Source organism: Dipodomys ordii, unplaced genomic scaffold (assembly GCF_000151885.1).
Source record: "Dipodomys ordii isolate 6190 unplaced genomic scaffold, Dord_2.0 Scaffold90, whole genome shotgun sequence".
In the NCBI taxonomy this organism is placed as follows: Eukaryota; Metazoa; Chordata; class Mammalia; order Rodentia; family Heteromyidae; genus Dipodomys; species Dipodomys ordii.
In genome coordinates this window covers 9,413,202-9,438,069 of record NW_012267306.1, presented here as the reverse complement: position 1 = coordinate 9,438,069, position 24,868 = coordinate 9,413,202, and the positions used below count along the sequence as shown (strand labels likewise).

General features: G+C 34.9%; 1 protein-coding gene across 3 annotated transcripts in view; it reads right to left on the bottom strand.

The window, feature by feature from the left end:
• Hgf (hepatocyte growth factor (hepapoietin A; scatter factor)) overlaps nucleotides 1–24,868 on the bottom strand; it is a 66,654-nt gene that overhangs the window by 22,105 nt on the left and 19,681 nt on the right. For 2 of the 3 annotated variants that reach the window (XM_013026094.1, XM_013026097.1), the window contains 4 exons: nucleotides 19,528–19,648; nucleotides 17,312–17,430; nucleotides 4,604–4,778; nucleotides 90–217 (listed from right to left, as the gene is read on the bottom strand). In XM_013026094.1, coding sequence (XP_012881548.1) covers nucleotides 90–217; nucleotides 4,604–4,778; nucleotides 17,312–17,430; nucleotides 19,528–19,648 — 543 coding nt within the window. Of the gene's footprint in view, nucleotides 1–89; nucleotides 218–4,603; nucleotides 4,803–17,311; nucleotides 17,431–19,527; nucleotides 19,649–24,868 lie in introns of all 3 variants that reach the window. The other variant, XM_013026095.1, reaches the window with a different exon arrangement.

Sequence of the window (24,868 nt, the reverse complement as noted above, 5' to 3'; positions counted from 1 at the left end):
GGGGGAGGGGGAGGAGGAAGAAGATCCTTCCAGTAGGCATTTCTCCTGAATTTAGTCATGTCCATACCCTGCAAAATGTCAACTATTACCTTGTCCACTGGACACGTCACATTTTGGAATTTGGGAGCAGTAGCCAACTCGGATGTTTGGGTCAGTTGTAAAACACCAGGGTGACTCAGCGCCATCTGGATTTCTGCAATAATTTTCTCTCAGGTCCCTGTTAGAAATAAACAGGTTAATGTGAATGACCGAAGATACCTCACTGAGGAAGTTAGTGCTAGGACTCTTGTAGCATCCTGGAGTGTGTGCATGTATACCATGACATTTGTTTCACTCATTCTCAACTATAGGACTCCCTACTGCTGCCATTTTGAAACAGTGGCCTGCACCTAATCTTCGATAAGGCAGCCAAAATTATAAGATGGAAGAAAGACAGTCTCTTCCACAAATGGTGCTGGCAGAATTAACTACACACATGGAGAAAAATTAGATCCTTATATATCACCCTGCACTAAAATCAACTCCAAATGGATAAAAGACCTCAAGGTAAAGGATGAGACCCTGAAAATATTACAGTAAGGGCTCCTCAGCACAGCTCAACACTTCCTAAATAAAGATTTAGAAACACAACAAATCAAAGAAAGTATGGATAAATGGGATTTCATTAAACTGCAGAGTTTCTGCATGGAAAAGGACACAGCAAGATAAATAACCCACAGATTTGGGAGATCTTCACTAGACAAGGGTTTTATATCAAAAATACAAAAATATACCTAGAACTCAAAAATTAACCCCATCCAATAACAAATCCCCAGATAAACAACCTCCCCATTAATAAGTGAGCTAAAGAATTAAAGAGACTTCTCTGTAAAGGAAATAAGAATGGTCAACAGACACATTAAGAAATGCTCAGTGTCACTGGCCATAAACGAAATGCAAACCAAAACCACATTGAAATTCCCTAACCCCAGTTATTATGACCATTATTAAGAAAACAAATAATAGGGGCTTGGGGTTTAGCCCAGCGGAAGGGCGCCCGCCTGGCACGTGCAAGGCCCTGGGTTCTGTCCTCAGCCCTGGAAAAAGAAATAATAATAATAACAGATGCTGGTGGGTATGTTGGTGAGAATGTAAATTGGTTCAACCACTCCAGAAGGCAGTATGGAGGTTCTTCAAAAGACTAAACATAGAACTCCCTTATGATCCAACAATCCCACTCCTGGGCATTTACCCAAATGATCACAAACAAGGCCATACTAAAGCTACCAGCACAACTATGTTCATTGCAGCACTATTTACCATAGCTAAGACATGGAACCAACCCAGATGCCCCAGTGTAGATGTATGGATCAAGAAAATGTGGTATATTTACACAATGGAATTCTGTGCTTCTATCAGAAAGAATGACACTGCCCTTTCGTAAGGAAATGGAAAGACTTGGAAAAAATCATATTTAGTGAAGTAAGCCAGACCCACGGAAACACAGGCTCTATAGTTTCCCTCATTTGTAATAATTAGTATATGCCTAGGTAGTCCTGACAGAGAAGCATAATAGCTCAAGAGTGATGAACATATGACCATACAAAATAATGCCAATTGAAATGAACTCCAAGACATGGAAACAACAGGTCATTTTTTTTTCAGTTGTCAACCTTGCTATCTCCATGTACTATATCTAGTTTTTTCTTCTTCTTATATTTCATTTTTCTTTTTTCATTGGTTTATCCCTGGCAATCTCTGTCGTTCATCCTGTATCTTGTATATGCATTTATCTGATTGGGGGAAGGGAAGAGAAATAACAAAATGCTGAGAGAAGTACAAAAGATGACCTGTTGCAGCCACAACACTCACAGGACACAATGCTGGAAATGAACTTTACATCTTCATAGGGGGTAGAAAATGGGGGGAAGGAAGGGATAATGGGAGAACAACAATGGAGTGGGTAACAATGTTCAGTGAGAAATGTACCTTACTCACGTAAATTTAACCCCTCTGTACAGCGTCTTTGCAATAAAATAAAAAATTTAAAAAGTGATCTGTTATTTATTATATTTTCATGAGTCATGTATAAGAGGGAAATGACATGTACCTCTCACAGCATGACAAAAGCTATTATCTCATTAACTACTTATACCTCTCACAGCAGAGCAGAAGTTACTATCTCTTTAAACGCTCTCATTCAAAATGGAAGGTTGTATTATTCAAATATTTCTTACCCAAAGCATACCAGCTGCTTCTTCCTTAATTCTATATTATCTTCTTTATATTTAATTTGCTGACTAGATTTCTTTTGAATACAATGCAGTTCTTTCTGAGTTTTGAAAATTCATCTGAGATTATGAATTCATATTTCTGTAAAGTTCAGGCTTAATTCTAGTAAAGACATCCAGCCTCAGAACAAGTCATTAATGTAGTATATGTACATTCTTTATCAGTATCTTAATTAGAAATGCACTACTTGTAGGAGAAAAGTCTGTGTTGATATTCTCTAAGAGGATTTTAGTGGTTTTCTATCTCAATATAAGGTGAACATCAAATAAAATGTAGAAGTTTCTAAGGAAAGGTTTGGTACTTGGTCAAAAACAAGAAGTAGCATTTTTCTTGTCAAAGCAAGTATTAACACAAACTGATACAATAATTAAATCCACTTAAAGGAAATGTTCATATAATATAACATATCTAAACCTTTAGAATCCTTATAAATGTAGAAACTGAAAAAGATGAATGAAACTTTTATTTCTTTTAAACCAATATCTACTTCTGTTTGAAATTTGTATTCTCGTCTAAAATGTGTGTTAATTTTTACATAAGATGTACAGTTATGCAGTTTTAAAAATAAATTATCAGTTAAATTGCTCTGCACTATCCAGCTAAGGCAAGATAAGTAAATGGATTTGGAAAGCTGGTGAAAGTCTTTGAGACTGCTTTATTAACCTAAAATAGGGAAGAAGAAAGGAAAGGGACACAATCAACAGAGGAAGTATTGTTGCTTGTAAGATTTCAGTAGTTATCATTTGAAAGTATCTCAGTGTTGGGGCAAACAATGTTTAATAGAACCAGAGATATCATTTAATTAGAACTTTTTTCTGTTGATAAGAAACAATAATACATAGTAAATCTATATTCTGAAAAAAATTCTTGACAAATTGTAATAATCCACACTGGGGGCAATTATGTTTGATATTTTGGGAAAAAATAAGAAATTTAGAAAGACCTTTTTCTGTTTTGTCAGCCGTGGGGTTTGAACTCTGGGACACTGTCCCTCAGCTCTTCAGCTCAAGGGGAGTGCTCTACCACTTGAGTCACAGCACCACTTTTGGTTTTCTGAGTGGTTTATTGGAGATAAGAGTCTCACAGACTTTCTTGCCCAAGTTGGCTTTGAACCATGATCCTCAGATCTCAGCTCCCTGAGTAGCTGAGATTACAGGTATGAGCCCCCGGTGCTCAGCTAGAAAGAACATCTTATAGTCCAATAACATGTAACAGTTAAACTTGTGATAATTATGTTTCAATAGAAAAGCTGATAAATTAAATCCCTTTCTCTGATAGAATAAACTATATATTTCTACATATAGAATTTCTAAGTTGGGAATTACTAATTATTACATAGGAGCAACAGAGCTGGGGACCTGAATCAAGTGGTAGACTACCTGTTTAACAAACGCAAGGCTCTGGGTTCGATCCCCACTACATATAATTTTTAAAAAGTTTATCAATGCTGTCTTCTTTAATACCTTTTTAACTACTCTTTCCTCCTGCTTACTCTTTGATATTCATTTGGTTCTGAGCTGTGAACACATGGGATAGGAATAAAGAAGACATTTCCTTGAAGGAACTGAGAGAAATAAAACCAGAATGATAAGTCTAAGTTTAGTCATTATAAAAACATAAAAAGTGTTTAGCATGTGACTATTTATTATGGGAACAAACAAAATCACTGAAATAGCTAAAACACACCAATCACCCTCACCACCTCTTCTTTTGCATAAGACAGGCCAATACTGCGCAGAGCTCTCTACTCCACAATGTTTAAGCTATTTTTATTAAAAGCCAATTACATAAAACCAATATATGTTATTTATAGATGCTATTTCAGCAAAGCCACTATGAATGACATGTGTGTTATAAATTCCAAATGTAATCATTTCATGTGCCTTCTAACAAGGTGGACAATTTAAAAACACATGGCACTGAGGCTGTGTCTGTACAACGAAAAGGCAAGTGGTGAAAAGCTGCCAGGCGTAGGCCAGAAACAGCTGTACAGTGGGTACTGTGGGCCACTTGCTTTACCTTGATCCGTTGCAACAATTGTTTTACTTCTCATTTTTCAGTCCTGAAACAACTGAAAAATTGAAAAACAACTGTGAAAAATAATTTTGTTCACAGAGCTTTAAGGCATCCATTCAAAAGGTTACCTGGAACAAGGTAAAAAAGTGGGGAAATAGCTTCTTCAAGATAACACAAAAATATGAGAAGGCACTTGTTTGAAACACGTTTGGTAATCATTGATTGAATTATTGAATGCTGAGATCAGGATAAATGATCAGAATCTCATCTCCCTCAGACCCCCTGAAATGTATAGCATATCTCTAAACGTACTCACTTGCACTTGAAATTTTCAGGAGTTACATCGTGCTCATGTGGATACTGGGAGTCCCAACGCTGACAAGGAATGCCATTCCAAATGGTATTGACAGTTCCCCTGTAACCTTCTCCTTGACCTTGAATGCATTCAGTGGTTTCCATAGGGACATGAGTGTCATTTATAGTGCTGTGAGCTATTGATAGAAAGAAACAGAGACCTAAATAAAATAGTTCAACCTGTTATCTGCCTCTTATAATTCATATGCATTTCTCTTTTTCGGGATTTTTCAGTCACTACTACTAGCTTTTGTAGTAATTACATGGAAATTCAACATAATAATATTTTCTCTGCTCCAATCCATCTTAATTCCAACCTTAGGTTGATTTATTATTACTTAATACTTCTTTAATGTCATTTTACTCCCATATATCAGTATAACTTACTGATATATCTAAATAACATTTTCTAATAATTACATTTTCTAAAAATTACATTTTCTAAATAACATTTTCTGAAATGACTGCTATTATTTTCAAAAGCAACTTAATAACATACAAATTAGGTCAGTAATGCAATTAACTCATATTTTTTTCTCTTATGTAATAAGAGAAATAACTGATAAAGTTATTTTTTTCTTTCTAATAAAACTGTTTAAGAAATTCATGTCTTTGGATAAGACTCAAGTTTTAAACCATCTAGGACAGTTTAACGTTTAAATAAATTTCTTTCATATATTAATTTTTGGTATTCTCTCTTTACAAAGGTGAGAGCAGAATCAGACATGCCTTAAAAGATTAAGAATTTGTCTGAAATTTTTCTATACTTGGCACTATAAATTATCCAACACGGTTCCTTAATTTTTATTGAAACTTATTTCTTTCATATGTACATTATGTAGCTATCTGTTTAATTTCATTAACTACTGTTAACTTAATTAACTGTACCACTAATTTAATTAACTATACTTAGTTTGTTCAGGCAAATACGTAGTTTGTTCAGGCAAACTAAGTGCAGTCTAACTTTAGAAGTATTATAAAAAGTTTCCTTTAGAAAGGGACTATGTTAATGATTATCCACCCAGCCACTGGACTATGTTCTATGTGAAATTGTCACTAATTTCCCTTTGAATAAATTTGCTTCAGCTCAATTAAAAGTACTTAAATTTGGATCAAGCATGTGACTTTCTCTCAGCTACTTGGGAAGCTGATTTGGAAGGATGGAAGTCTGAAGCCAGCCTTGGGTAAAAGTGAGACCTTTCCAAAACTAAATTAAAGCAAAATGGGCTGGGGGCAGGACTTAAATGGTAGAACTATCTGCTTAACAATCAGGAGGTCCCGAGTTCAAGACTCAGTATGACATATGGACACAAAAATTAGTTTAAATCCATATGCAGCTCTTCAGTAGAATAGAAAAATGGCTCATAACAACAAATTCCAAATAAGGACTAAAAAGATGTGAGAGCTTGACCTACAAAGTCCAAACTGAGACATATCTAGAAAATTAATATATATATGGATAATATATTTTGATTCAGCAACAACAAAAACTTCTGGAGCAAAAGATATGACTTGTATTAGTCCTTCATGATTTAATATTAACTTAAAGATTCTGGTGAAATATAAAATAAAAATAATTTCAGAGTCAAAAAATAATGCCATAGTTACTATATTTGTGATAACTTGAGTTAAATAGTAACATCTTTGAATAGTGACAACTCCAAAGAAGATAAAGCTGGTACTGGTATAGTTCCCATCTTATTCTAAAACTATGATGAGGGAGAGGTAACCCCAGCTTCTTGGGAGATGAAGATAATAGAATCGCAGTTTCACGCCAGCTCAGGAAAAATTAGCAAGACCCTCTCTCAAAGAATAAGCCAAGCATGCTTATGTACATAATCCAAACCTGGCCCAACCTCATAGATGAGAAATAACTAAAGCAAGGGTGTGAATGTGTATCACAAGTGGTAGAGTGTTTGCTTTGCAAGTGCTGGACCTTGAGCTTACAACACCAGTGTCATCCCTAAAATTTTTTAAAGACTATAATGAGAATAAAGATAAGACTGAATGTCTCTAGGAATACAGCAATTCATTAATTTACTATTAAAAGAAGAAAAGTTTGATTCTCTATTACTATGGTTTGAGGATGGCTTATCTCCTCTGAAACTCATGGTAATGCCACTGTACTGGGGGTGGGATGCACACCTGCTAAGGGGTGAGGAGACCAGATGGCACACAGTGGAATATGCTTTGAATTCTAGGTGCTCTGGAGAATGAGATGGCAGAACTGCAGTTCCAAGAAAATTCAGGTACAAAAAAGCTGGGCATGGTAGCTCATATTTATAATTCCAGCTACACAGGAAGTATGGCTAAATGGGTCAAGGTCTGTGGTCAACCTTAAGCAAAAGTGAAGGACTATATCCCCCAAAAATAACTACAAAAGAAAAAAATCTGTGGGTATGGCCAAGGAAGAGGTACTGCTGAGAAAGAGGAGGGGGGGGGGAGAAACAGGGAGAGAGAGAGAGAGAGAGGAGAAAGAAGGAGGAGGAGGGAAAGGGAAGGGAAAGAAGGAGGGAAGAAGGAGGGAGAAAGAGATACTATGATCAGGTAACTAGGAGGGATTAATGCCTTTCTTGTAACACCTAACACTGAATTCATTCTCAGGAGGATGGGAAACACAGTCTTCCTCAACTTTTGTCTCTGCTGTATGTGACAAACCCATTCTTCAGCTTTTTTACTACGTTATGGCCCCTCACCAGGGGCTACCATTTCGTCTTGGCCTACCAACGTCCAGAATCTTTAACCAAAACTCTACTCTTTGTATTCTCTCATGTTAGAACAGAAGAAAGGCTGAAACACCTATTTCATGGGCTCGATCTCTTGACTGTAATCTTGTGTCCTGTCAGTGCAAGCACATTTCCATGAATCTTTTCACAGACTACACTGTCATGAGAAATTCAATGCTCTTTTTATTCCCTACCCAACTGACTATATTTGCTTTCTTGGCTTATGACAGAACTTTCTTCTGCACTACCTACCTGAGCAGTCTACACGTGCAACTCAGAGACACAGTCTTTCAGTGAGGGTTAGCATTGGCTCCACATAAACAACCCTATCTCTGAGAAACTCATTCAAGTCAGAGACCATCAGGAATGAATATACTCTGCTCCTTGGGCTTTACTATGACTTGCCAGACACCAACCAAGGCAGTAAAGAATGAAAAGAATCAGAAATAACTAGGGATTCAGTCATTGTCTGTGGGGAGCTTCTACCCATAGAAGCAGGTTCAGAGGACTGTTTCTATTATATTATGAAGAGAGTTTCACATGAGTAAAGGTTCTTAGAATACAGAGGAGAGTAAAATATTCTGTACAATATAAGATTATTATTTTTTTCTAAGCTGGGCACTGGTGACTCAAATCTGTAATCTTTAGCTACTTGGGAGGCTGAGAGAAATAGGATCTAATATCAACCAGAAAAGTTAGCAAACCCTATTTCAAAAATAACCAGCAAAGAGCAGGCCTGGAGGCCTGGTTCAAGTGGTAGAGTGCTTGCCCTGAAGGTGGTAGGCCCTGAGTTCAAACCTTAGTATCATCAACCTACATTAAAAATAAAACTGAATGAAAATACTATTTTTACCAATTCTTTTAATAAGAATTATTCATTATATATAACTTTTGAGTAACTTCAGAGATTCACCTTTTCATTGTGCCTTAATTCATTGGAAATATACCCACATAATTTTAACCACAATGAGCATTATTCAGCTGATATTTTTCTTTCAGTACAAAGTACCTTCAACTGCTAGACATGATCTCATAAAGAAAAACCACATAATTCTAAAGGCAGTAGACAGACTGAATAATATGGTGGATAAAGATATATTAGTACAACAGGGTAACAAAATAATTTTCATCAATAAATAAGAGCTGTTAAGGAGTTTATGAAGCTGTTTAATAAATTTTATCTGGTAGGGAAGGAGTATGGTGACTGATTTGTTCATAGGCCATTTAACCATGACATACATGCTTGATCTTTGCTGTTCACATGCTTACTATTCTAATAAGATTAATTCTTCCTCAACTGCAGCAAATAGACTCTTCTCTTGTACTGTATAAATATCAAAGGCTCATGCAAAAATGAAACAAATGTTTCATGATAATGGATTTGGAAACAGCTATTAAATATTGGGAAAGGCATTTCTTTGTACTTAATCCTTCAACAAGGGGTCCGAATAAGGGAAGGCTTTAAAGGCCTCCAGTGGCCAAGCCAAGTGTTAAAGAAGCACAGAAACATTGCCAAATATCAGCTGAAGCTGATCAAGTTGGGACTAAGCAATGTGTTTTTAAAACACAGCATCATCATATACATAAACATTTTTGCAAGTATGCCTACTGCCTTCACCCTGAAAATACCAAGAGCTCTTTGGAGAGCTCCTCAGAAATAAAATATTTTGCCAGTTGTGTCAGTGGTGGCCTTGCTTTGGAAGCACATATAAAGATATTTATACGATCCTCAGAGGCCTATGAGTGAAGGAATGTTTTCCTTTGATGATTGACACAAAGTTTTCTGTTTGGAAATACTTTAAGGAAAACAGCATTTGCTATTGAAATTTTTCACTGCCCTGTTAGAATATGATCAAATACAGCATGCGTCTCTTAAAAGCATTCTTTACAATTATGGTATGGATGTACTGTGATCTGATTATGGAATTTTTAAGTGTGAATAGATTCTTATGAAAGAAAGAACATCTATATGCCTTATTCATAGAGCAAGCATCTTGTACCCCAGACAGACAGAAATTAGTGGAACAAGATCAGTAATAATACATCTGATCAAACCAGGCCTAGTGGTGCATGTCTATAATCCTATTACTCAGAAGACTAAAACAAGAGGATCATGAAATATATAGAACATTGGAAATATATAGGACTTATATCAAAATAAATGATAAAATAAATAAATACCTCTGATCAATTTTCTGCAGACAAAAACATGACCCTGGTGGGGAAATATTAAAAAAAAAGCCAGAGTACAAATGCATGTATACATTACAAAGGGCTACACCAAGAGCTTTATAAGCTTTATTTAGAAGATAAGTAAAACTTTGCATTTAAAATCCTTTCTCAACCCCAAATCTCACCGAGAAAATTCAGATTCCTTAATATAGATAAGGTACTTCAGTTCATTTTGTAGTAGCAAAGAGCAACTTAGCAAATCAGTGAACAAAGGCCTGGTTATCTCTTTCTAACTGAAAAGGAGCTGAAACATAGGATTTACTTTATGATAGTCCCTGGAGATTGAGTACAATGTATAAAGTCACTCTCCCATCTACAGCACTTGTGCTCTTTGGACCACAAAGGGCAGGATCTGACTCACTGTAAATTTAAAGTGCTTCTTGTTTTAAAATTGACATGGGAAAGTAGTAAAGACCTCCAAAGTACAAACCTCAAATTGTTTGCACGTTTGCTTTCCATTTGAGGCCAGGATTCATATCTGAAACTTCCCTGGACTTTGTCCAAGACTTTTCTGGTACAGAATGCTCAAGAGACAAGACTTTCATGAAAGGTCTTCAATTCTATAGCCTTATTTCTTAGAAGATGACTTGGAAAACCCATAAAGACCCTTGTGAAGTGTATTGATAGCATTATTTCCTGGCTCAGGATACAACATAGCTCTATTTCTTTGAATCTCTGTTCTGTTGTTGGATTGATTAATAAAACTCAATGAAATAATCGATTTTCTTTAAGAAGAAAAAAATAATTTGTTATAATTTTCTCAGTATACAACACACTGAGTGTGTGTGTAAGTTTGTGTGTGTGTGTGTGTATGTGTGTGTGTGTGTGTGTGTGTGTGTGTGTGTGTGTGTGAATACTGGAGTTTGAACTCTTGGCCTTGGTGCTGTCCCTGAGTTCTTTTGCTCAAGGCTAACACTCTACCACTTGAGCTACAGGTACACTTTTAGCATGTCATGGTTAATTGGGGATGAGAGTTTCTTGGACTTTTCCTGCCTAGGCAGGATTCAAACCACAATCCTCAGATCTCAGACTCCTAAGTAGCTAGGATTACTGAGGTCAGCCACTAACTACAGTGCTGCCTTTAAATAAAATCAGCATTCAGTTTTACTAAGAGAAAGGTTTAAACATTTTTGCATATCAGTCTAAGCATGCTACTGTAACAAAAATATCACAGACTTAATAGTTTAAACAAGAGTAATTTATTTCCTCACAATTCTATAGACTGAGAAGTCTAAGACACAGGTCTTAGCCACGTGAGTTCCTACTGTGGGCTATTCTTGGCTTGTGGATGGCTGTTGTTTTGCCTTGTACTATACGATGCTACAAGATTAGCAAGGGAGAAAAAAAAACTCTCTTCTTATTATAGGACCATTAATTTTTACCAGATTAGCATCTAGCTTTGTAATCATACTGGGACATAGAATTTTAGCATTTATATTTGACATGGGACACAATTCATTCTATTGTAATAATCTGAATATAAAATTTAGCTTTGAAAGATCACTTCTAAAATTGCTCTGCATACTTAATTACCTAGAAGTTTAAAAATAAGAAGGAAAGGGAAGAAAAAGAAAAAATAGAGATATGATCAAGGACAAAAATAGCTTATTTTGATGGTAAAAATGGTAAAAATCCATCAAAACAATAATCAAATAATCATTTCTAGCCCAGGGACACAACACTGAAGGATAACATAAAACTGAAGGATGAGAAATAAGAAGCAAATCTTTCTGTCTTATTTTTATCTGAAAATCAAGTACAAGAAATTTACCTGGAAATGGAGCAGAAAAAAAACAAAGAAAACAAAACAAAACAACAGCAACAAAATCCATACCACTTTCTGGGAAGGTAGCATTCACTCAGGGATTTTGTTGAACTTCTATAATTGCTAAGTGGTAAATACTAAGGAATACACACATACAACCTATACACACTGTTTTAGAAGAGATGTTTTAACCAAAAAAAATTCAGAAATAAACATAAAATTAAGGCTAAAAAATATTTGGGAGATGTTTTTGATGGTATGAATACATAAGGAATAAAGAAGGTATTCATCCAAGTGATTAAGAAAGAAAAAAATACTCAGGACAGAAGAAACGCATAGATATCAAGGAACTAGCTGGAAAAGCAGGCAAGAAAGCATGCAGGAAAAGGTAGCTATATATGAGGCCATACAGGAGAGAATACACTTCATCTTTGTCCTGGGATTAAAGAAAATCACTAAAGTGCTAACTATAGCATGTGTGGGTTTGTGTGTTGTATGCTGAGAATGAAGGTATCAGCAGAATTTTAGACATCCTTCAGTTTGCATTGTGAAGAAGGAACTAAAGGAGGAAAATTGTGGACAAAGAGAAAACTGTGGAGGTAATTCAAACATTTGCAATGAAAAAAAATGCTATCCTACATAAATGAAACAGTGATAAACCCCATGGCTATATTGAAAAGTATATGAAAAATTGACAGCTTTTAGAGATGAATCAAATGTAAAATATAGGACACTACCAAGTCAAGTATCAATCGACTCCTTTGGACCTTAAACTTTGATAAATGGTGGTACTGCTCATGCAAATGGAGTTTATGCAGAAAAACAGACAACACCTCAGGATTCATGAAGAAAATCAGAGGAAAAGAAGATTGAAGAGGTCTCCAACTGAGTGAGTTACCCTGAGAGGCTAGGATCAGCTGAGCAGCCAGAAAGTGTATCCTAATTATTATATTCTAGGGGACTATAATAGTGTTATATGTTCTGACTCATGGCATTCTCAGATGGTCCAAAGACAACTGAGAGCCCAATGATTCTTTCAGGAACTAAAGAGATATAAACTTCCTTCATAGTAATGTTATGACATAATTTACCCTCCACATAGCGAGTTTTCCACATGCCATGTGGCACATACTAGCCTCATAGACGAAAACCACTCAGCTGTCTTCTATTAACATGACATTTCAAAATTTGCAAGAAATACATTTGAAAACAAAAACAAAAAGTAAACTACAATGCCACTGTTTTTGTTTATTCATTTATAATATATGACTTCTATTTAATTATATATATTTGTATTACATTATATATTATATATATGCTAGAATATATATTGATATCCAATAACTTTACTATTATTATAGTTGATTACCTTCAAATTTCTGTTTTAATTTCTAATACAATAGAGTCATGTGACCTGTAAAGATAATATAAGGTTCCCACCCATGTCAAAGTATGTAAGTGACTTATGCCTATCATACTAGCTACTCAGGAGTCTAAGATCCAAAGGACTATGATTGGAAGTTAGATCAAGTAGAAAGGTCCGTTATACTCCTGTTCTAATTTGCCACCAAAATGCTCCATTGAGGGCATGTCTGAAGTGGCAGAACACCAGCCATGAGTAAGCAAGGTGAGCAACAGTATATGAAGCTCTCTAGTTCAAGCACTGGTACAGGCACAAAACGTCTACAGATGTCTGCAGTCCAAGAAGTTTTAAAATGGTGTTAAATAATCAATGAGTTTAAACAGCACAAGAAATCCTATTTCAGGGAAAAGATGATGGTCCTTAAGACATAAAATGGAGTTTTGCAACTTCAAAGACATACTATAGTTCACTTTAGAAAACACAATTAGACTCAACCCATATTATTTCTATGAAAAAGAGTGAATTAATACATAGAACAAACTTAATAACAATATGAACTTATTACAAAATAAGTACTTCATTTGCACACTTTGAAGGACTCTAAATCATATTGTATGTTTGCAATGTCTTAAAATTCCATATACTCAGAACTCTGCCAAAATGTATGCAGCTGGAATGATTGTGGGCTCTTGACAAATGGGTATACATGTCTGTGTGAGGAATATGGTGTGAAGGAAGGCTTGTGGCAGAGCTTCCCAATGAACATTTGCAGATAATAAGCAGTACACATCCTTCACTGCTAATGACACCAATTGTAAGACAGAAGTTTGGAAGCTGGATGACAGCAGCAAACTTATTATCCATCACAAAAGGGAACAGAGAGCAATATTCAAATTTGGAAAGTGTGAGTATCTCAATACCAAGATATTATCATTTTTTGCTTTATTAGCGTGTGTAAAAATAAAGATCTGGGGCAGGGAAGGTGGCTCAGTAGTAGAGTGCTTGCCTTGAATGCATGAGGGCCCAGGTTCAATTCCTCGGTACCACATAAGCAGAAAAAGCCAGAAGTGGTGCTATGGCTCAAGCGGTAGAATGTAGCCTTGAGCTGAAGAGCTGAGGGACAGCGCCCAGGCCCAGAGTTCAGGCCCCATGACTGACAAAACAGTTAATAAAATAAGATAAAATAAAGATCAGAAATTCCACCTTTATTATAGCACTAGGTCTATCTTGTTTCATCTATCTCTAGGAAAAGAACCTAGAAAAGTGATTGACTTATTAGAGCTATTCAGATCTAAAGAAAGGAGCTAATACCCCTCTTCGTGTTCTCTAATTGCTAACTGAGATAGTCTTATGTTCAAGGTTTTTACTGTCACCATTCACTTATAACACTATACAATTCCATAGAGAAGACTGAATTGGTATGTGCCAGGAGTGCAAACACCAACAGTGAATTTCAAGTATTCATCTCTGTCCTCAGACTAATGCTCTTACATATGCATATGCTTGCTCGCTTGTAGTATTTTATTTTTTCCTCCATGATTTTCTACTACACACAATTTATCAAATTTACTAGTCATTCTACCTGGTTAATATTGTTCACATATTTTTGTATCTTGCTTTCCTTTCTACATTAATGTCTACTCTTTATTTCTTACTAACTTGTACCTTCTGTATTATAGTTGGGACAATCTTGTTGTTTCTCATTTCATCATACTGCCTTGAATGGTTTTCATATAATTAAATTACTTTTGAAATTTCTTGTGATGTCAAGGTTCTAATACATATACACAGAGAAGTACACATGTGTATATGTATATGTGTTAAAGAGAGTTAAGGAATTATAACTCATCCACAATATAAGAGGAAAATAGACAAAGATCTCTTCCAGCCCAGGGAAATGCACAGGAGTAAAATTCAGGTGGGATGGGACATTTCCCTTTATTTTCCTTCAAAGTACAAAAGAATGAATGGAAAAAGAGTGTTAGATTTACTTGACATCTGAGGAGCATATGCATTTCAAGCTGAGGCCTTGGAGAAAGAATCTGTATTGATTAGAACTATATTGGAACAAGAGCCCCTTAAAATACCCATCCTCACAGACCACAGAGAGAGTCCATGTCCCTCTGGTTTCATGTACAACAGTTTGGAAACTGCTATTCTAGATTCCAATGGATAGCAAAACATTCTCCTGCTTATTTTCTCATCTATCACATTAATTTTTCTCATCTTCTTTCCATTTGCTCCATTACCTACTCATATAATCGACTTCCCATTTCTTCAGTATTTATCACAAGGCAGCCTACACATTCCTGTCTTCACACCTTTCTTTACAGACCTCACCACAATAGTTTGTGCACAATTGAAATATGAATCATAGATACTAGGCAGAAAGTTCCTTTCTGTAGGAATTAAATAGTGAAACCATCATTAATATAGTTATTACATAATGAAACAAGAGTTTAAAACCTTTCTTCAGTTTTCAAGAGAGTGAGTAACACGATCATCAACTCTATTCTCATCTTCAAACGTATGGAAAAATCAGAATGAGTCCTGGTGGTTCAAACTGAGATAACCAGGAATCTGGCACCAAAATATAACAATAGAACTAAAATCAATTGTAATCAGACATTCCATTATCTATTAGAACTAGTGTAAGTAAGTATATAATCTCCTTGAATACAGATAAAACTTATGAACACAGTGAAGCAGTCACTGTGATTAAGTAACATTACACCACACAAACATGATTATTTTCATCTGAAAGATATAAGTTGGCCTCTTGATATCTACTATCATTTTCTTAGAACTGATATATCATAAAAATCTACTATAACACAACCCTCAAGAGTATTGCATGTAACTTATTTAAGTTATCTTGTTCCTCTTTAGCTAGTTCCTCTTTAGAAAAGAAAGTGGAAACTAGTTAACAGGAAACCTCATATCCATCTTATTTCTTTCCTCTCCCAATAGCCTTTAGAAATACAACCAAGAGTGATTTAGAACCAATGAGGAGGGTGACACTCTGATTAATGGTGTGTGTACACCAGTTGAATATGAAGGTGATTGTGTATGTGTACGTGTGTATATGCATGTGTGCCTCCATGAGTATCACTCCACACAACTCTTAAAAGAGTACCTAAAATATGGAAAGGAAGTAGTTAGGCTGCTGTATCTAACTGAACTAGACATGGAAAGATTAATATTTTTAAAGAAGTTAGTGAGTAGCATTAACCAAGTCTATAAATAGAAATACTGTTACAAGTACCATCTTTTATCTTAAAGCACAAAACAGATGATTCAACCTCCTTGAAACATTGTGTTTTACTGTAAGAGGCTTCAAATTCTGCAGTTATTTTACACATGCCAGGCACATCCCCTTCCTATAGGCTTTATGAACTGCCTCAAACATTTCCTTATATTAGCAGACCTAAGTGGGAAGACATTTACCTTGTCAGTAAAACAATGAACAATATTTAGGAATGGTTTGTCACTAGAATATCTCAATCAAGTTACTATAAATAACTGTGCAATTATCTAGATATATTTGGTTAGATAGTTGCAAATATATTTGCAAGAAAATACGTAACTGCATGTATTCTGGGTAGGGTATTTGATCTTATAGATTTCTCTCTTCTTTGAAAATAAAAAGCCTATATTAAATTATTATGCAGCATAATTTCAAAAAATACATGTCTGTGTGAAGCCCTGAAAGAGAAGACACAAATTTAAAGGGTTATAATAGATAAGAAACTATTTTGCATGCACTCAGAAGAGCTGGGTAAGGGCCAGCTTCAAGAAAAGGATCAAAGGAAATGCTAAGAAACAGATTGAACGAGAATGCAGGCTGTGTACAAGGATAGCCAGAGAAGTGAGGATCAGCTTCTAGAGATTAAAGACATCTGTGAGAAGCTTCTGCTCCACTTACTGTGCTTCTTTGCAGCCTGTCATTCACTGTTCTATGTCTCCAAAGAGAAAACATACAGCTAGGATCCAAGATTGTAAGGGAACGATCTCAGGCCTTAGTTTATCCTGTCCTAAAATGTTTGTGATGTAGCACAATTCCCTGACCCTTTCCTTCCTCTCTGGATATATTTTTCATTAGATTATTGATCTTATACTAATATTATTATTTAATTCATTTATTTTTGTCAGTCCTGGGCCTTGTACTCAGGTCCTGTGTGCTGTCCCTGAGCCTCTTTGTGTTCAAGGCTAGCCCTCTACCTCTTGAGCCACAGTGCCTGCCCAGGCTGGCTTCGAACCAAGATCCCCTGATCTCAGCCTCCTGAGTAGCTAGGATTACAGGCATGAGCCATCAGCACCCAGCTCATAATACTATTAATAACATTTTTTCTCCTAAGTATAATTGTTTTTAAAATATAAATATATGCATATGTATTCCTTTCAAAATAAGAGCTTTCCCATTCTTTTAAGATTAGATAGGATTATGCAACATTTTTAAAATAGTAAAACCTACACACATTAAAGTATCAAGTGAAATAGCTGCTAACCTGTTTGACTAATAATTGCCTGCTTAGATCCAGTCTAAGAGAGGAAAAGGAAGCAATAAATTTGGCCCTAACTTACCACACATTTTAATTGCACAGTACTCCCAAGGGGTGTCAGGGTCAAGAGTATAGCACCATGGCCTCGGCTTGCCATCAGGATTGCGGCAATAATTATCATCAAAGCCCTTGTCGGGATATCTGCAAACCACACCAAGAAAAGTGTCACGTAAATCTGCCTGGAACACCATGGAGCCCTCAGCCTATACAATAACTTCCCACTTAGCTTGGCTACTACTAGCTGGGGAAAGAGCAGCTTTACCAAGACTGTCAATCATCCACTATCAAATTTACTAACTTACATATTCCACTAAGTGTAGAGTATCATCTTCATTGCTCATTAGTTAGGTCCTTTTGTTACCTGACCACCAGTTCAGGTCCTGAACTGAGTGCCTCTCTCACAGAGCCCAATTAAGGACAAATTCCGATGCATGACCTCCTGCACAATTCTCATTAAGGAAACAGGTCCTCTTTTAGGGCAGGCTTGAGTTCAAACTGAAAGTTGGGTTTCAATAGCTCTGTTACTAATGATAGCTCAATTTTAGAAATAGAGCCTTTCTAGGTCATGGCCTCCCATCCAGCAGAGCAAGAGACAAACCCCATCACACCACCTAACTTTTCCACAACCACCTCCCTCTAAATTAACTGTATTCAATCGTGACTTGATTTTAATTGCTACCATATTCTTCTGTTCTAATTTTTTAGAGATGCATTTACAAAATAAACTAAAAATTTTAATATCATTGGAAAGCGTAAGAAGCCAAAACCAAACAAAAACAAAAAAAGGGAGGGGAACAAAATAAGCCACCTCATATCAATATCCATAGGAAGACAGAGAAGGGGGTTTTGTTTCTAATGTTTTGTGTTTTTATTCTTAGTAATAAAAATAAAGGATTTTGGCTGAGTATGGTTATACATGCTTGTAACCCCAGCTACTTGGGAAATAGAGGATGAGGACTTTAAGGCCAGCCTAGATGAAGGTAGAAGAAAGATACTGCCTCAGAAACAAAATAAAAACTGAAGGTCTGGGTACATAGCTTAAGTGCCTAGTGTGAACGTGGGCCAGTGCTCAAACTCTAACACGCCAACATAGAAAAAAATGAAAAAATTGTTTTTACTTAAAACTTTCTTTTTCTTTTTTCTTCTTCCTTTCTTTCCTTATTTCTCTCTTCCTCTTTTCTTCTCTCCTTCTTCCTTCCTGTCTTTCTTTCTCTTCCTTCCCTTCTCCTTCTATCCATCATTAATTTTCCTTTCTTCTATTTTCCTTGCTTCCTATTTTCCTATTTCCTCCTTCCTTTACTTTATCCTTTCTTCCCTCCTTCCTTTCTTCCCTCTCTTCCTGTATCCTTCCTTCCTTCCTTCCTTTCTTTCTCCCTCCCCCCTCCTTCCTTCCTTTGTGACAGTAAAGGGTTATAGACTCAGGGACTCCTGCATGCTTAGTTCATTTGCTCCATGTTGGTGCTTTACCACTGAGTCACACCTCCAGTCTAGCCTTTCATGTTATTTTGAAGATAGACTCTCTCAGACTTTTCTGCCTGGGCTACCCTTAAATCTGGAGCCTCTCGATCTTAACCTTCTCAGTAGCAAGGATTGTAGGTATGATCAGCTGTCCCTCAACATAACATTGCAATGTGAAATGAATGAACAGAAAAAGATAAATATTTTTATTGTTGTTAACTAGGTGAGATCAAAATACTTTCATGGGGAAAAAGTAGATTAGTTGTTTGACTTCTCTAAAATACCTGGCCTTATTTAAAATTGTACAACACACTAGGGTTTCTGAGTTTCTGAAGGTGTTGCTGTAAGTAACTTGCTTATATTTAGCAATAGTCCCTCCTCCCACAGGACCAATGTTCCACATGGTCATTATTGAACTGAATTGCCTTCTCTCCTGATTTTTTTACCTTATGGAAGATTCAGACAAAGTTTTTGTTATTGTTCCTCTCTGTGTCCTATAATAGTCTTGTGTTCAACATCTTCCTGATTTTAGAACTCATCCTAGTCAGCTAAGACCAATTAAAATGGTTGTCATTGTCCTCATAGACTCCATAAAACCCCTAAGACTACTTCTTCCAAACATAAATGCAGTAGCAACTATTTAAGAAGAGGCTTGAATCTTCAGGGTAATTCTAAATTGTAATTCAATTCTCTATCAAGAAAACATCATAACAGCATCTCATGGAGCAAATAACAGTTTATACAGAGAAACATTGGAATCAAGATTTAATGAAATTTTACCTTTCTGGCAAAAACTTGTGCCGGTGTGGTGTCTGATGATCCCAACGCTGGCAAATCTTGCCTGATTCAGTATGATCCATAGGCCCTCGATAGCTTTCCCCATTGCAGGTCATACATTCAACTGATAACATGAAAGGATAGAATGTTAATTGTTTCTGGCAGCAAAGCATAGACACCACTGCTCCATTTAGGGAATAGTAACACAATTGTTTAGTAAACAAATTGTTTGACAACTCTAAATATCATCCTAATTGGGGCCTAATCTCCACAAATAGTAGCATACAATACATCCTATACAATGCATTATAACTTTCAAGGGGATATTTGTAATTAATGTCATATAGGTCTACCATTGAGGACAGAATGATCAATATATACTTTTTCAAGAACTATTCAAAGGCACATGGAAACTAGAAATATAAAATAATCTTTGGTGACTTTTCGATTGTTGGTTAAAAATGCAAGAGTCTCAGCATAGTAATTCTTTCAAACTTGCCCTCCAAACAATTTGAATTACACAATTTCATATTCCATAATCAAAAATTAATTTTTTTAAAAAACAACTTCAGAAATAGAACAACTGGTACAATTTAAAGGCCACAATTATCTTTTTAAAAGAAATTTCAATTCTATTCTAATAGAGAGCATTCATTCTGTTAGTTGAGTAGACAGGACAAGTTTATAGTCTTACCTACCTTAGCAAAGAAGATGACCTGCTATCGAACTCCGTGTACTCATTCTTTTTAAAATGTATAAGCTGATCTAATTATACAGGATATTATTGATGATTCTGTGACTTAACTAATTATTCTCTTCTGGCTATTTTCTTATGTCACACTGGAAACCTGTATCATATCAACTAGCTGAAAATGAGACTTCTCAAATAGAAGGTTGCTTTGTAGTGCAGCAAGCATGCTGTGGAATAAATCTTTGCTTGGCTTTTGTAGGAATCCGGCAAATTTCCTCAAACACATCATTTGTATCTTGTGATTACTGTTCATTTAACTTTAGCTGAAGTGAGGAAAGATATCCACTGGAATCTTTCCTAATAAATATTTGTAGCAATTTGGTAAAGTGTATTAAAACTCTCTTCTGAAAATCTATTTTTAAAATGCAATGTAACAAGACATAAAGATTAACTTTCTGAAATATATGATCTATCCATTCATCCATTTGGTACATCTACTTTCTTTCATTTGTGTTAATTCATGAACTAAGACAAGGACTAATTCAGCTTACCCTTCTTTGATACTGCATCCCCACAACACAATCAGTAAGCACTTGGCCTATAAATGAGAGGGGTCTAAGAACATGTTGACCGAAACCTTCAGGTTGGCCAACATCACTTCCCATGTTGAAATGTTCAACACAGATTATGGGTCATCATATTTCAGCTTTCCATTTAAGTGGCTCCCACCTTCATTTAGTTCCCTTTTATATTAAGAACAAACAATGCAAAATTTGATATCTTTAATGCAAATAGTTTAGTATTTATTATGACTCTTTGTTCTTTTATAATGAATGCAAGAGTAGAGTAAACTACAAATGCCTAGCTTCTACTCTTATATGGGACCTACTCAAGATTCAAATTATGTTTACTGTAATTCTCACAGCATTAGTAGTATATATAATTTTAATGAAAGTGAATATATTTATTTTCTGGGGAAATATACTATGGACATTATTATAAAACATTTTCCTTATATTTAAAGATTCATAATAAGTTTAAGGAAAATAGCTACACAAATGAAATCCATGACTATAATGTGACTATTTTCCATAATGAACATGTAATTCAATGCTTTTGTAAACATAATGTGGATAAATATCACCATTAGTTCTAGTTCAATGATAAATTTTGACTATGTAAGCATATTCAAGGGCATTGATATAAAAGCTCTCAGTGGATGCTGATACTGCTAAGTGATTGGATCTCACTTTGCATAGCACATTTTCAGATACTGTGATTCTAAAGTTGTTTTTGGTAGTGATAACACTTTAGGAGATTTTACTTGGAACTTGATGGTACATGATAGTTGAATAAAGTATAATGGGAAAAACATAAAACTAAAATGTTGCACTAATACGATAAAAATAAAAAAAACAAGTTAGCAAGAATGTTAGATTTGGAAAGCAAATGAAAACTTTTGTTATATTTGGAATAAGACATATCCTGTGATAAATCTGAAATGTTAAAATACTGTAGCTATATCATCATAAATTATTTATCCTATACCTTTCACATTTAAGATATGGTTTGATAAGTATATTGAAGTAAACAGGCTTATGTACATTGTTAGGGACTAACCTAAAACAGAGCACATTAAGCCTGTGTCTAGAAGAGAGGTCTTCAGAACTATAATCTACAGTCCATTCCATTACCGAAGATTTTACTTTTGTGCTACATACTTTAGCTTCTTAAAAATACTAACCAGGCAGACTGATAATGTGGTTTTATAAGGACAGATTCCCTGCTTTTTTTTAAATAAATTTCTGCATTAACCTCTACTTTCTTACAAGAATACATTCCTCTCCTGTTGAAGGATAAAAAAGGCCATGGGAAAGCAACTAGATTGGGCAGTGTGTACGAGGCAAATGACAGAGAAGTTTGTTGCATTATCACTGAATCAAACTCTGATGGTTACAAAAAAAAAGTGCCTCAAGTGAACCACATTTTAAACTCACTTTTCAAACTTTTGGAATTCTAAGAGTCTTCTGTTTTTTCCCGGTAAAAATCAAACAGGTATAGGTGGAAACCAAGTCCAACTTCTACAAAAACAGGTAAAAGTTATGACCTGTGTAATTGGGCAGGGAATAAAAATTGTACCTTGGGCTGTTGCATAATTTAACTTTTCCAGTAAGCCCTTCACTTCTCAAAACAAAGGTATTATTCTCTATAGTGTAAAATGAAACTAAGTAAGAATTTCATAAGTATAACCTTCTAATCACAATTCTGGCTTGATAGGAAAAAGCTTTTTAAAACATACAAATTAGAATATAAATATTCATTGAGCAATTTGTATCATGCTAAGTAACTAAACTAAAAATATTATGTACTATTCTCAAGCATAAGTCTACAAGTGGTGTGAGTTTTCATAGTAAAACAGATTAAGTATTTAAATCTATGCTGAATCAGTATTTTATCCTGGTAAAGGTTACCTCTTAGGAAAACCCAACAGTCAATTTGTTCAGCAAAACTGTGTGATTAAAGTAAGAACACTTTCATCAATCCCCTTTTATATAAAATTTTTGTTTTTAAATCTTTGTTTTTAAAAGTCTTTTTCCACATATAGTATGTAATTTTACGTAAAATGACAGTATTATTTGGGATTTAAAGTATAAGGTAACTTAAAAATAATGGTTCTGACTTAATTAAAATTTATTTATATGACTATTTAGCAATCATTAAAATTGACGCTTGTTTCAATTACAATGATTATTTTAAACATAAAATACTAAATAATAAATTTAGGTTTTCTATACCTCAGGTTTCAGCAACAAATTAAGTATTGTTGATAGTAATTTTTTGTGTGCATTTTATGTGAAGTTTTTTCTTCCTTGAGTCTAGATAAAAAGTACACATATTTTGTGAAGTACAGTATGCACACATTGTAGATTAGCTAAATTTAGCTAAAGACAAACATGTTTTAGTTCATAGTGTTATTTTTGTTCTGAGTACACTTCTTAGCCAGTCTCATTATTTTTTGAGAACACAATATATTAACTATTGTCAAAATGTTGTATAATTGGCTTTTTGAGTTTGTTACTACTAAAAAAAATCTAAATGTGGTAAGATCATTCAGTTTCTTTTGCAAAGACTAATGGACTTCAAAATTTTTAATTAATTAATATTTTAATAATTTAATTAATTAATATTAATATTAAGCTTTGTGTATCAGATACAATGCAATTATGAACCAAATTTTTAAACAATTTTCAGACATTCAATCAATTTGCCAAATATTGTTACCCAAATTTTTAAACATATATACTATTCTATATGTCTTTTGTAAAAAGTAATATTGATCACAGGTACTTGCCTTGTGATCAACTTTAATTTTAAATATACAAAATGATTTAGTCATTGCTATTTCACACATAATGAATGATATACACTTTGATAAATTAATATTCATGGATAGAAGTGGCCCACATGTTCATTATACTGTTTTAAATATGCTGGATGTTATGATTACTCACTTTTGTATGCATCCTAGTAATCATTGACACCATATCTGCATTTTTTATGTTTTGTGGTATCCATTGTATACATAGCTCTTTTTATTCTCTATGAATGTACTAACACTACTATTTACTTTGGATAATTTTCATTAAAAGCCTGCAGAGTTCACCTCATATTCCCTGCAATATGTTTTGTCTACAGGGCAGGTGCTAGTTCACCTCTTCTACAGGAGGCCCCTTCTACTCCTGCCAGCCTCCTAATTGTTTCCAGAAAGAGTGAATCTGAAAGCTAGTGTCCAGGAAGCAGAATGCCTTGTGGGTCTTTAATACTATTAAGCAATGTCCTCATCTAAGGGAGGTTTGGTCACCTCAAATTTTCTGTAATAATTTAATACCAGATAATTACATTATGATAAGCATGGTTTAATTAAAAACAGTTAACAATTATATTTTGGGGGCTGGGAAGGTGGCTTAGTGGTAGAGTACTTGCCTCATATGCACGAGACCCTGGGTTCGACTCCTCAGCACCACATAAACAGAAAAAAGCCAGAAGTGTCACTGTGACTAAAGTGGTAGAGCACTAGCCTTGAGCTGAAGAGCCAAGGGACAGTAACCAGGCCCACGACCAACAAAAAAAAAATTACATTTTTGTCAATGATTTGTGATCTCAGAAAACTAATGCTGGGTATTTTCCTAAAAGTAGGGTTTTGCTTGTCCCATGTGCAAACTGAAGACAAATATTAACTAGAGACTTATTCATACAAAACAGACTTATTCATTATGTTATCACAATGAGTTTATTATTTGAAAGGAAAAGAAAACAATGAATAGGGAACAGAATGTGACACAGAATGGAAAGTAAGAATTTACAAACCAAGATGGAACTGATTTGAGCACATGAAGGTTTTTAGATTAAATAACAACAAAAAACATAATTCAGCTTCTCTGTGACAATTTGCTAACAATGGCCTTTACTTGTTAAGCGATAAAAATCAGCCTTATATCAAGTGGATGTTCATGGAGGATATACTTTAAAAAATGTTTCATTAACAGGTAAGCTATCTTAGTACAAAAATCAGACAGTACTCAGTAATCCCAATTCCCATCCCTAAGTAGTTCAAAAATCCTAATAAATTTCCTAAAATAATTTAATCTGCTT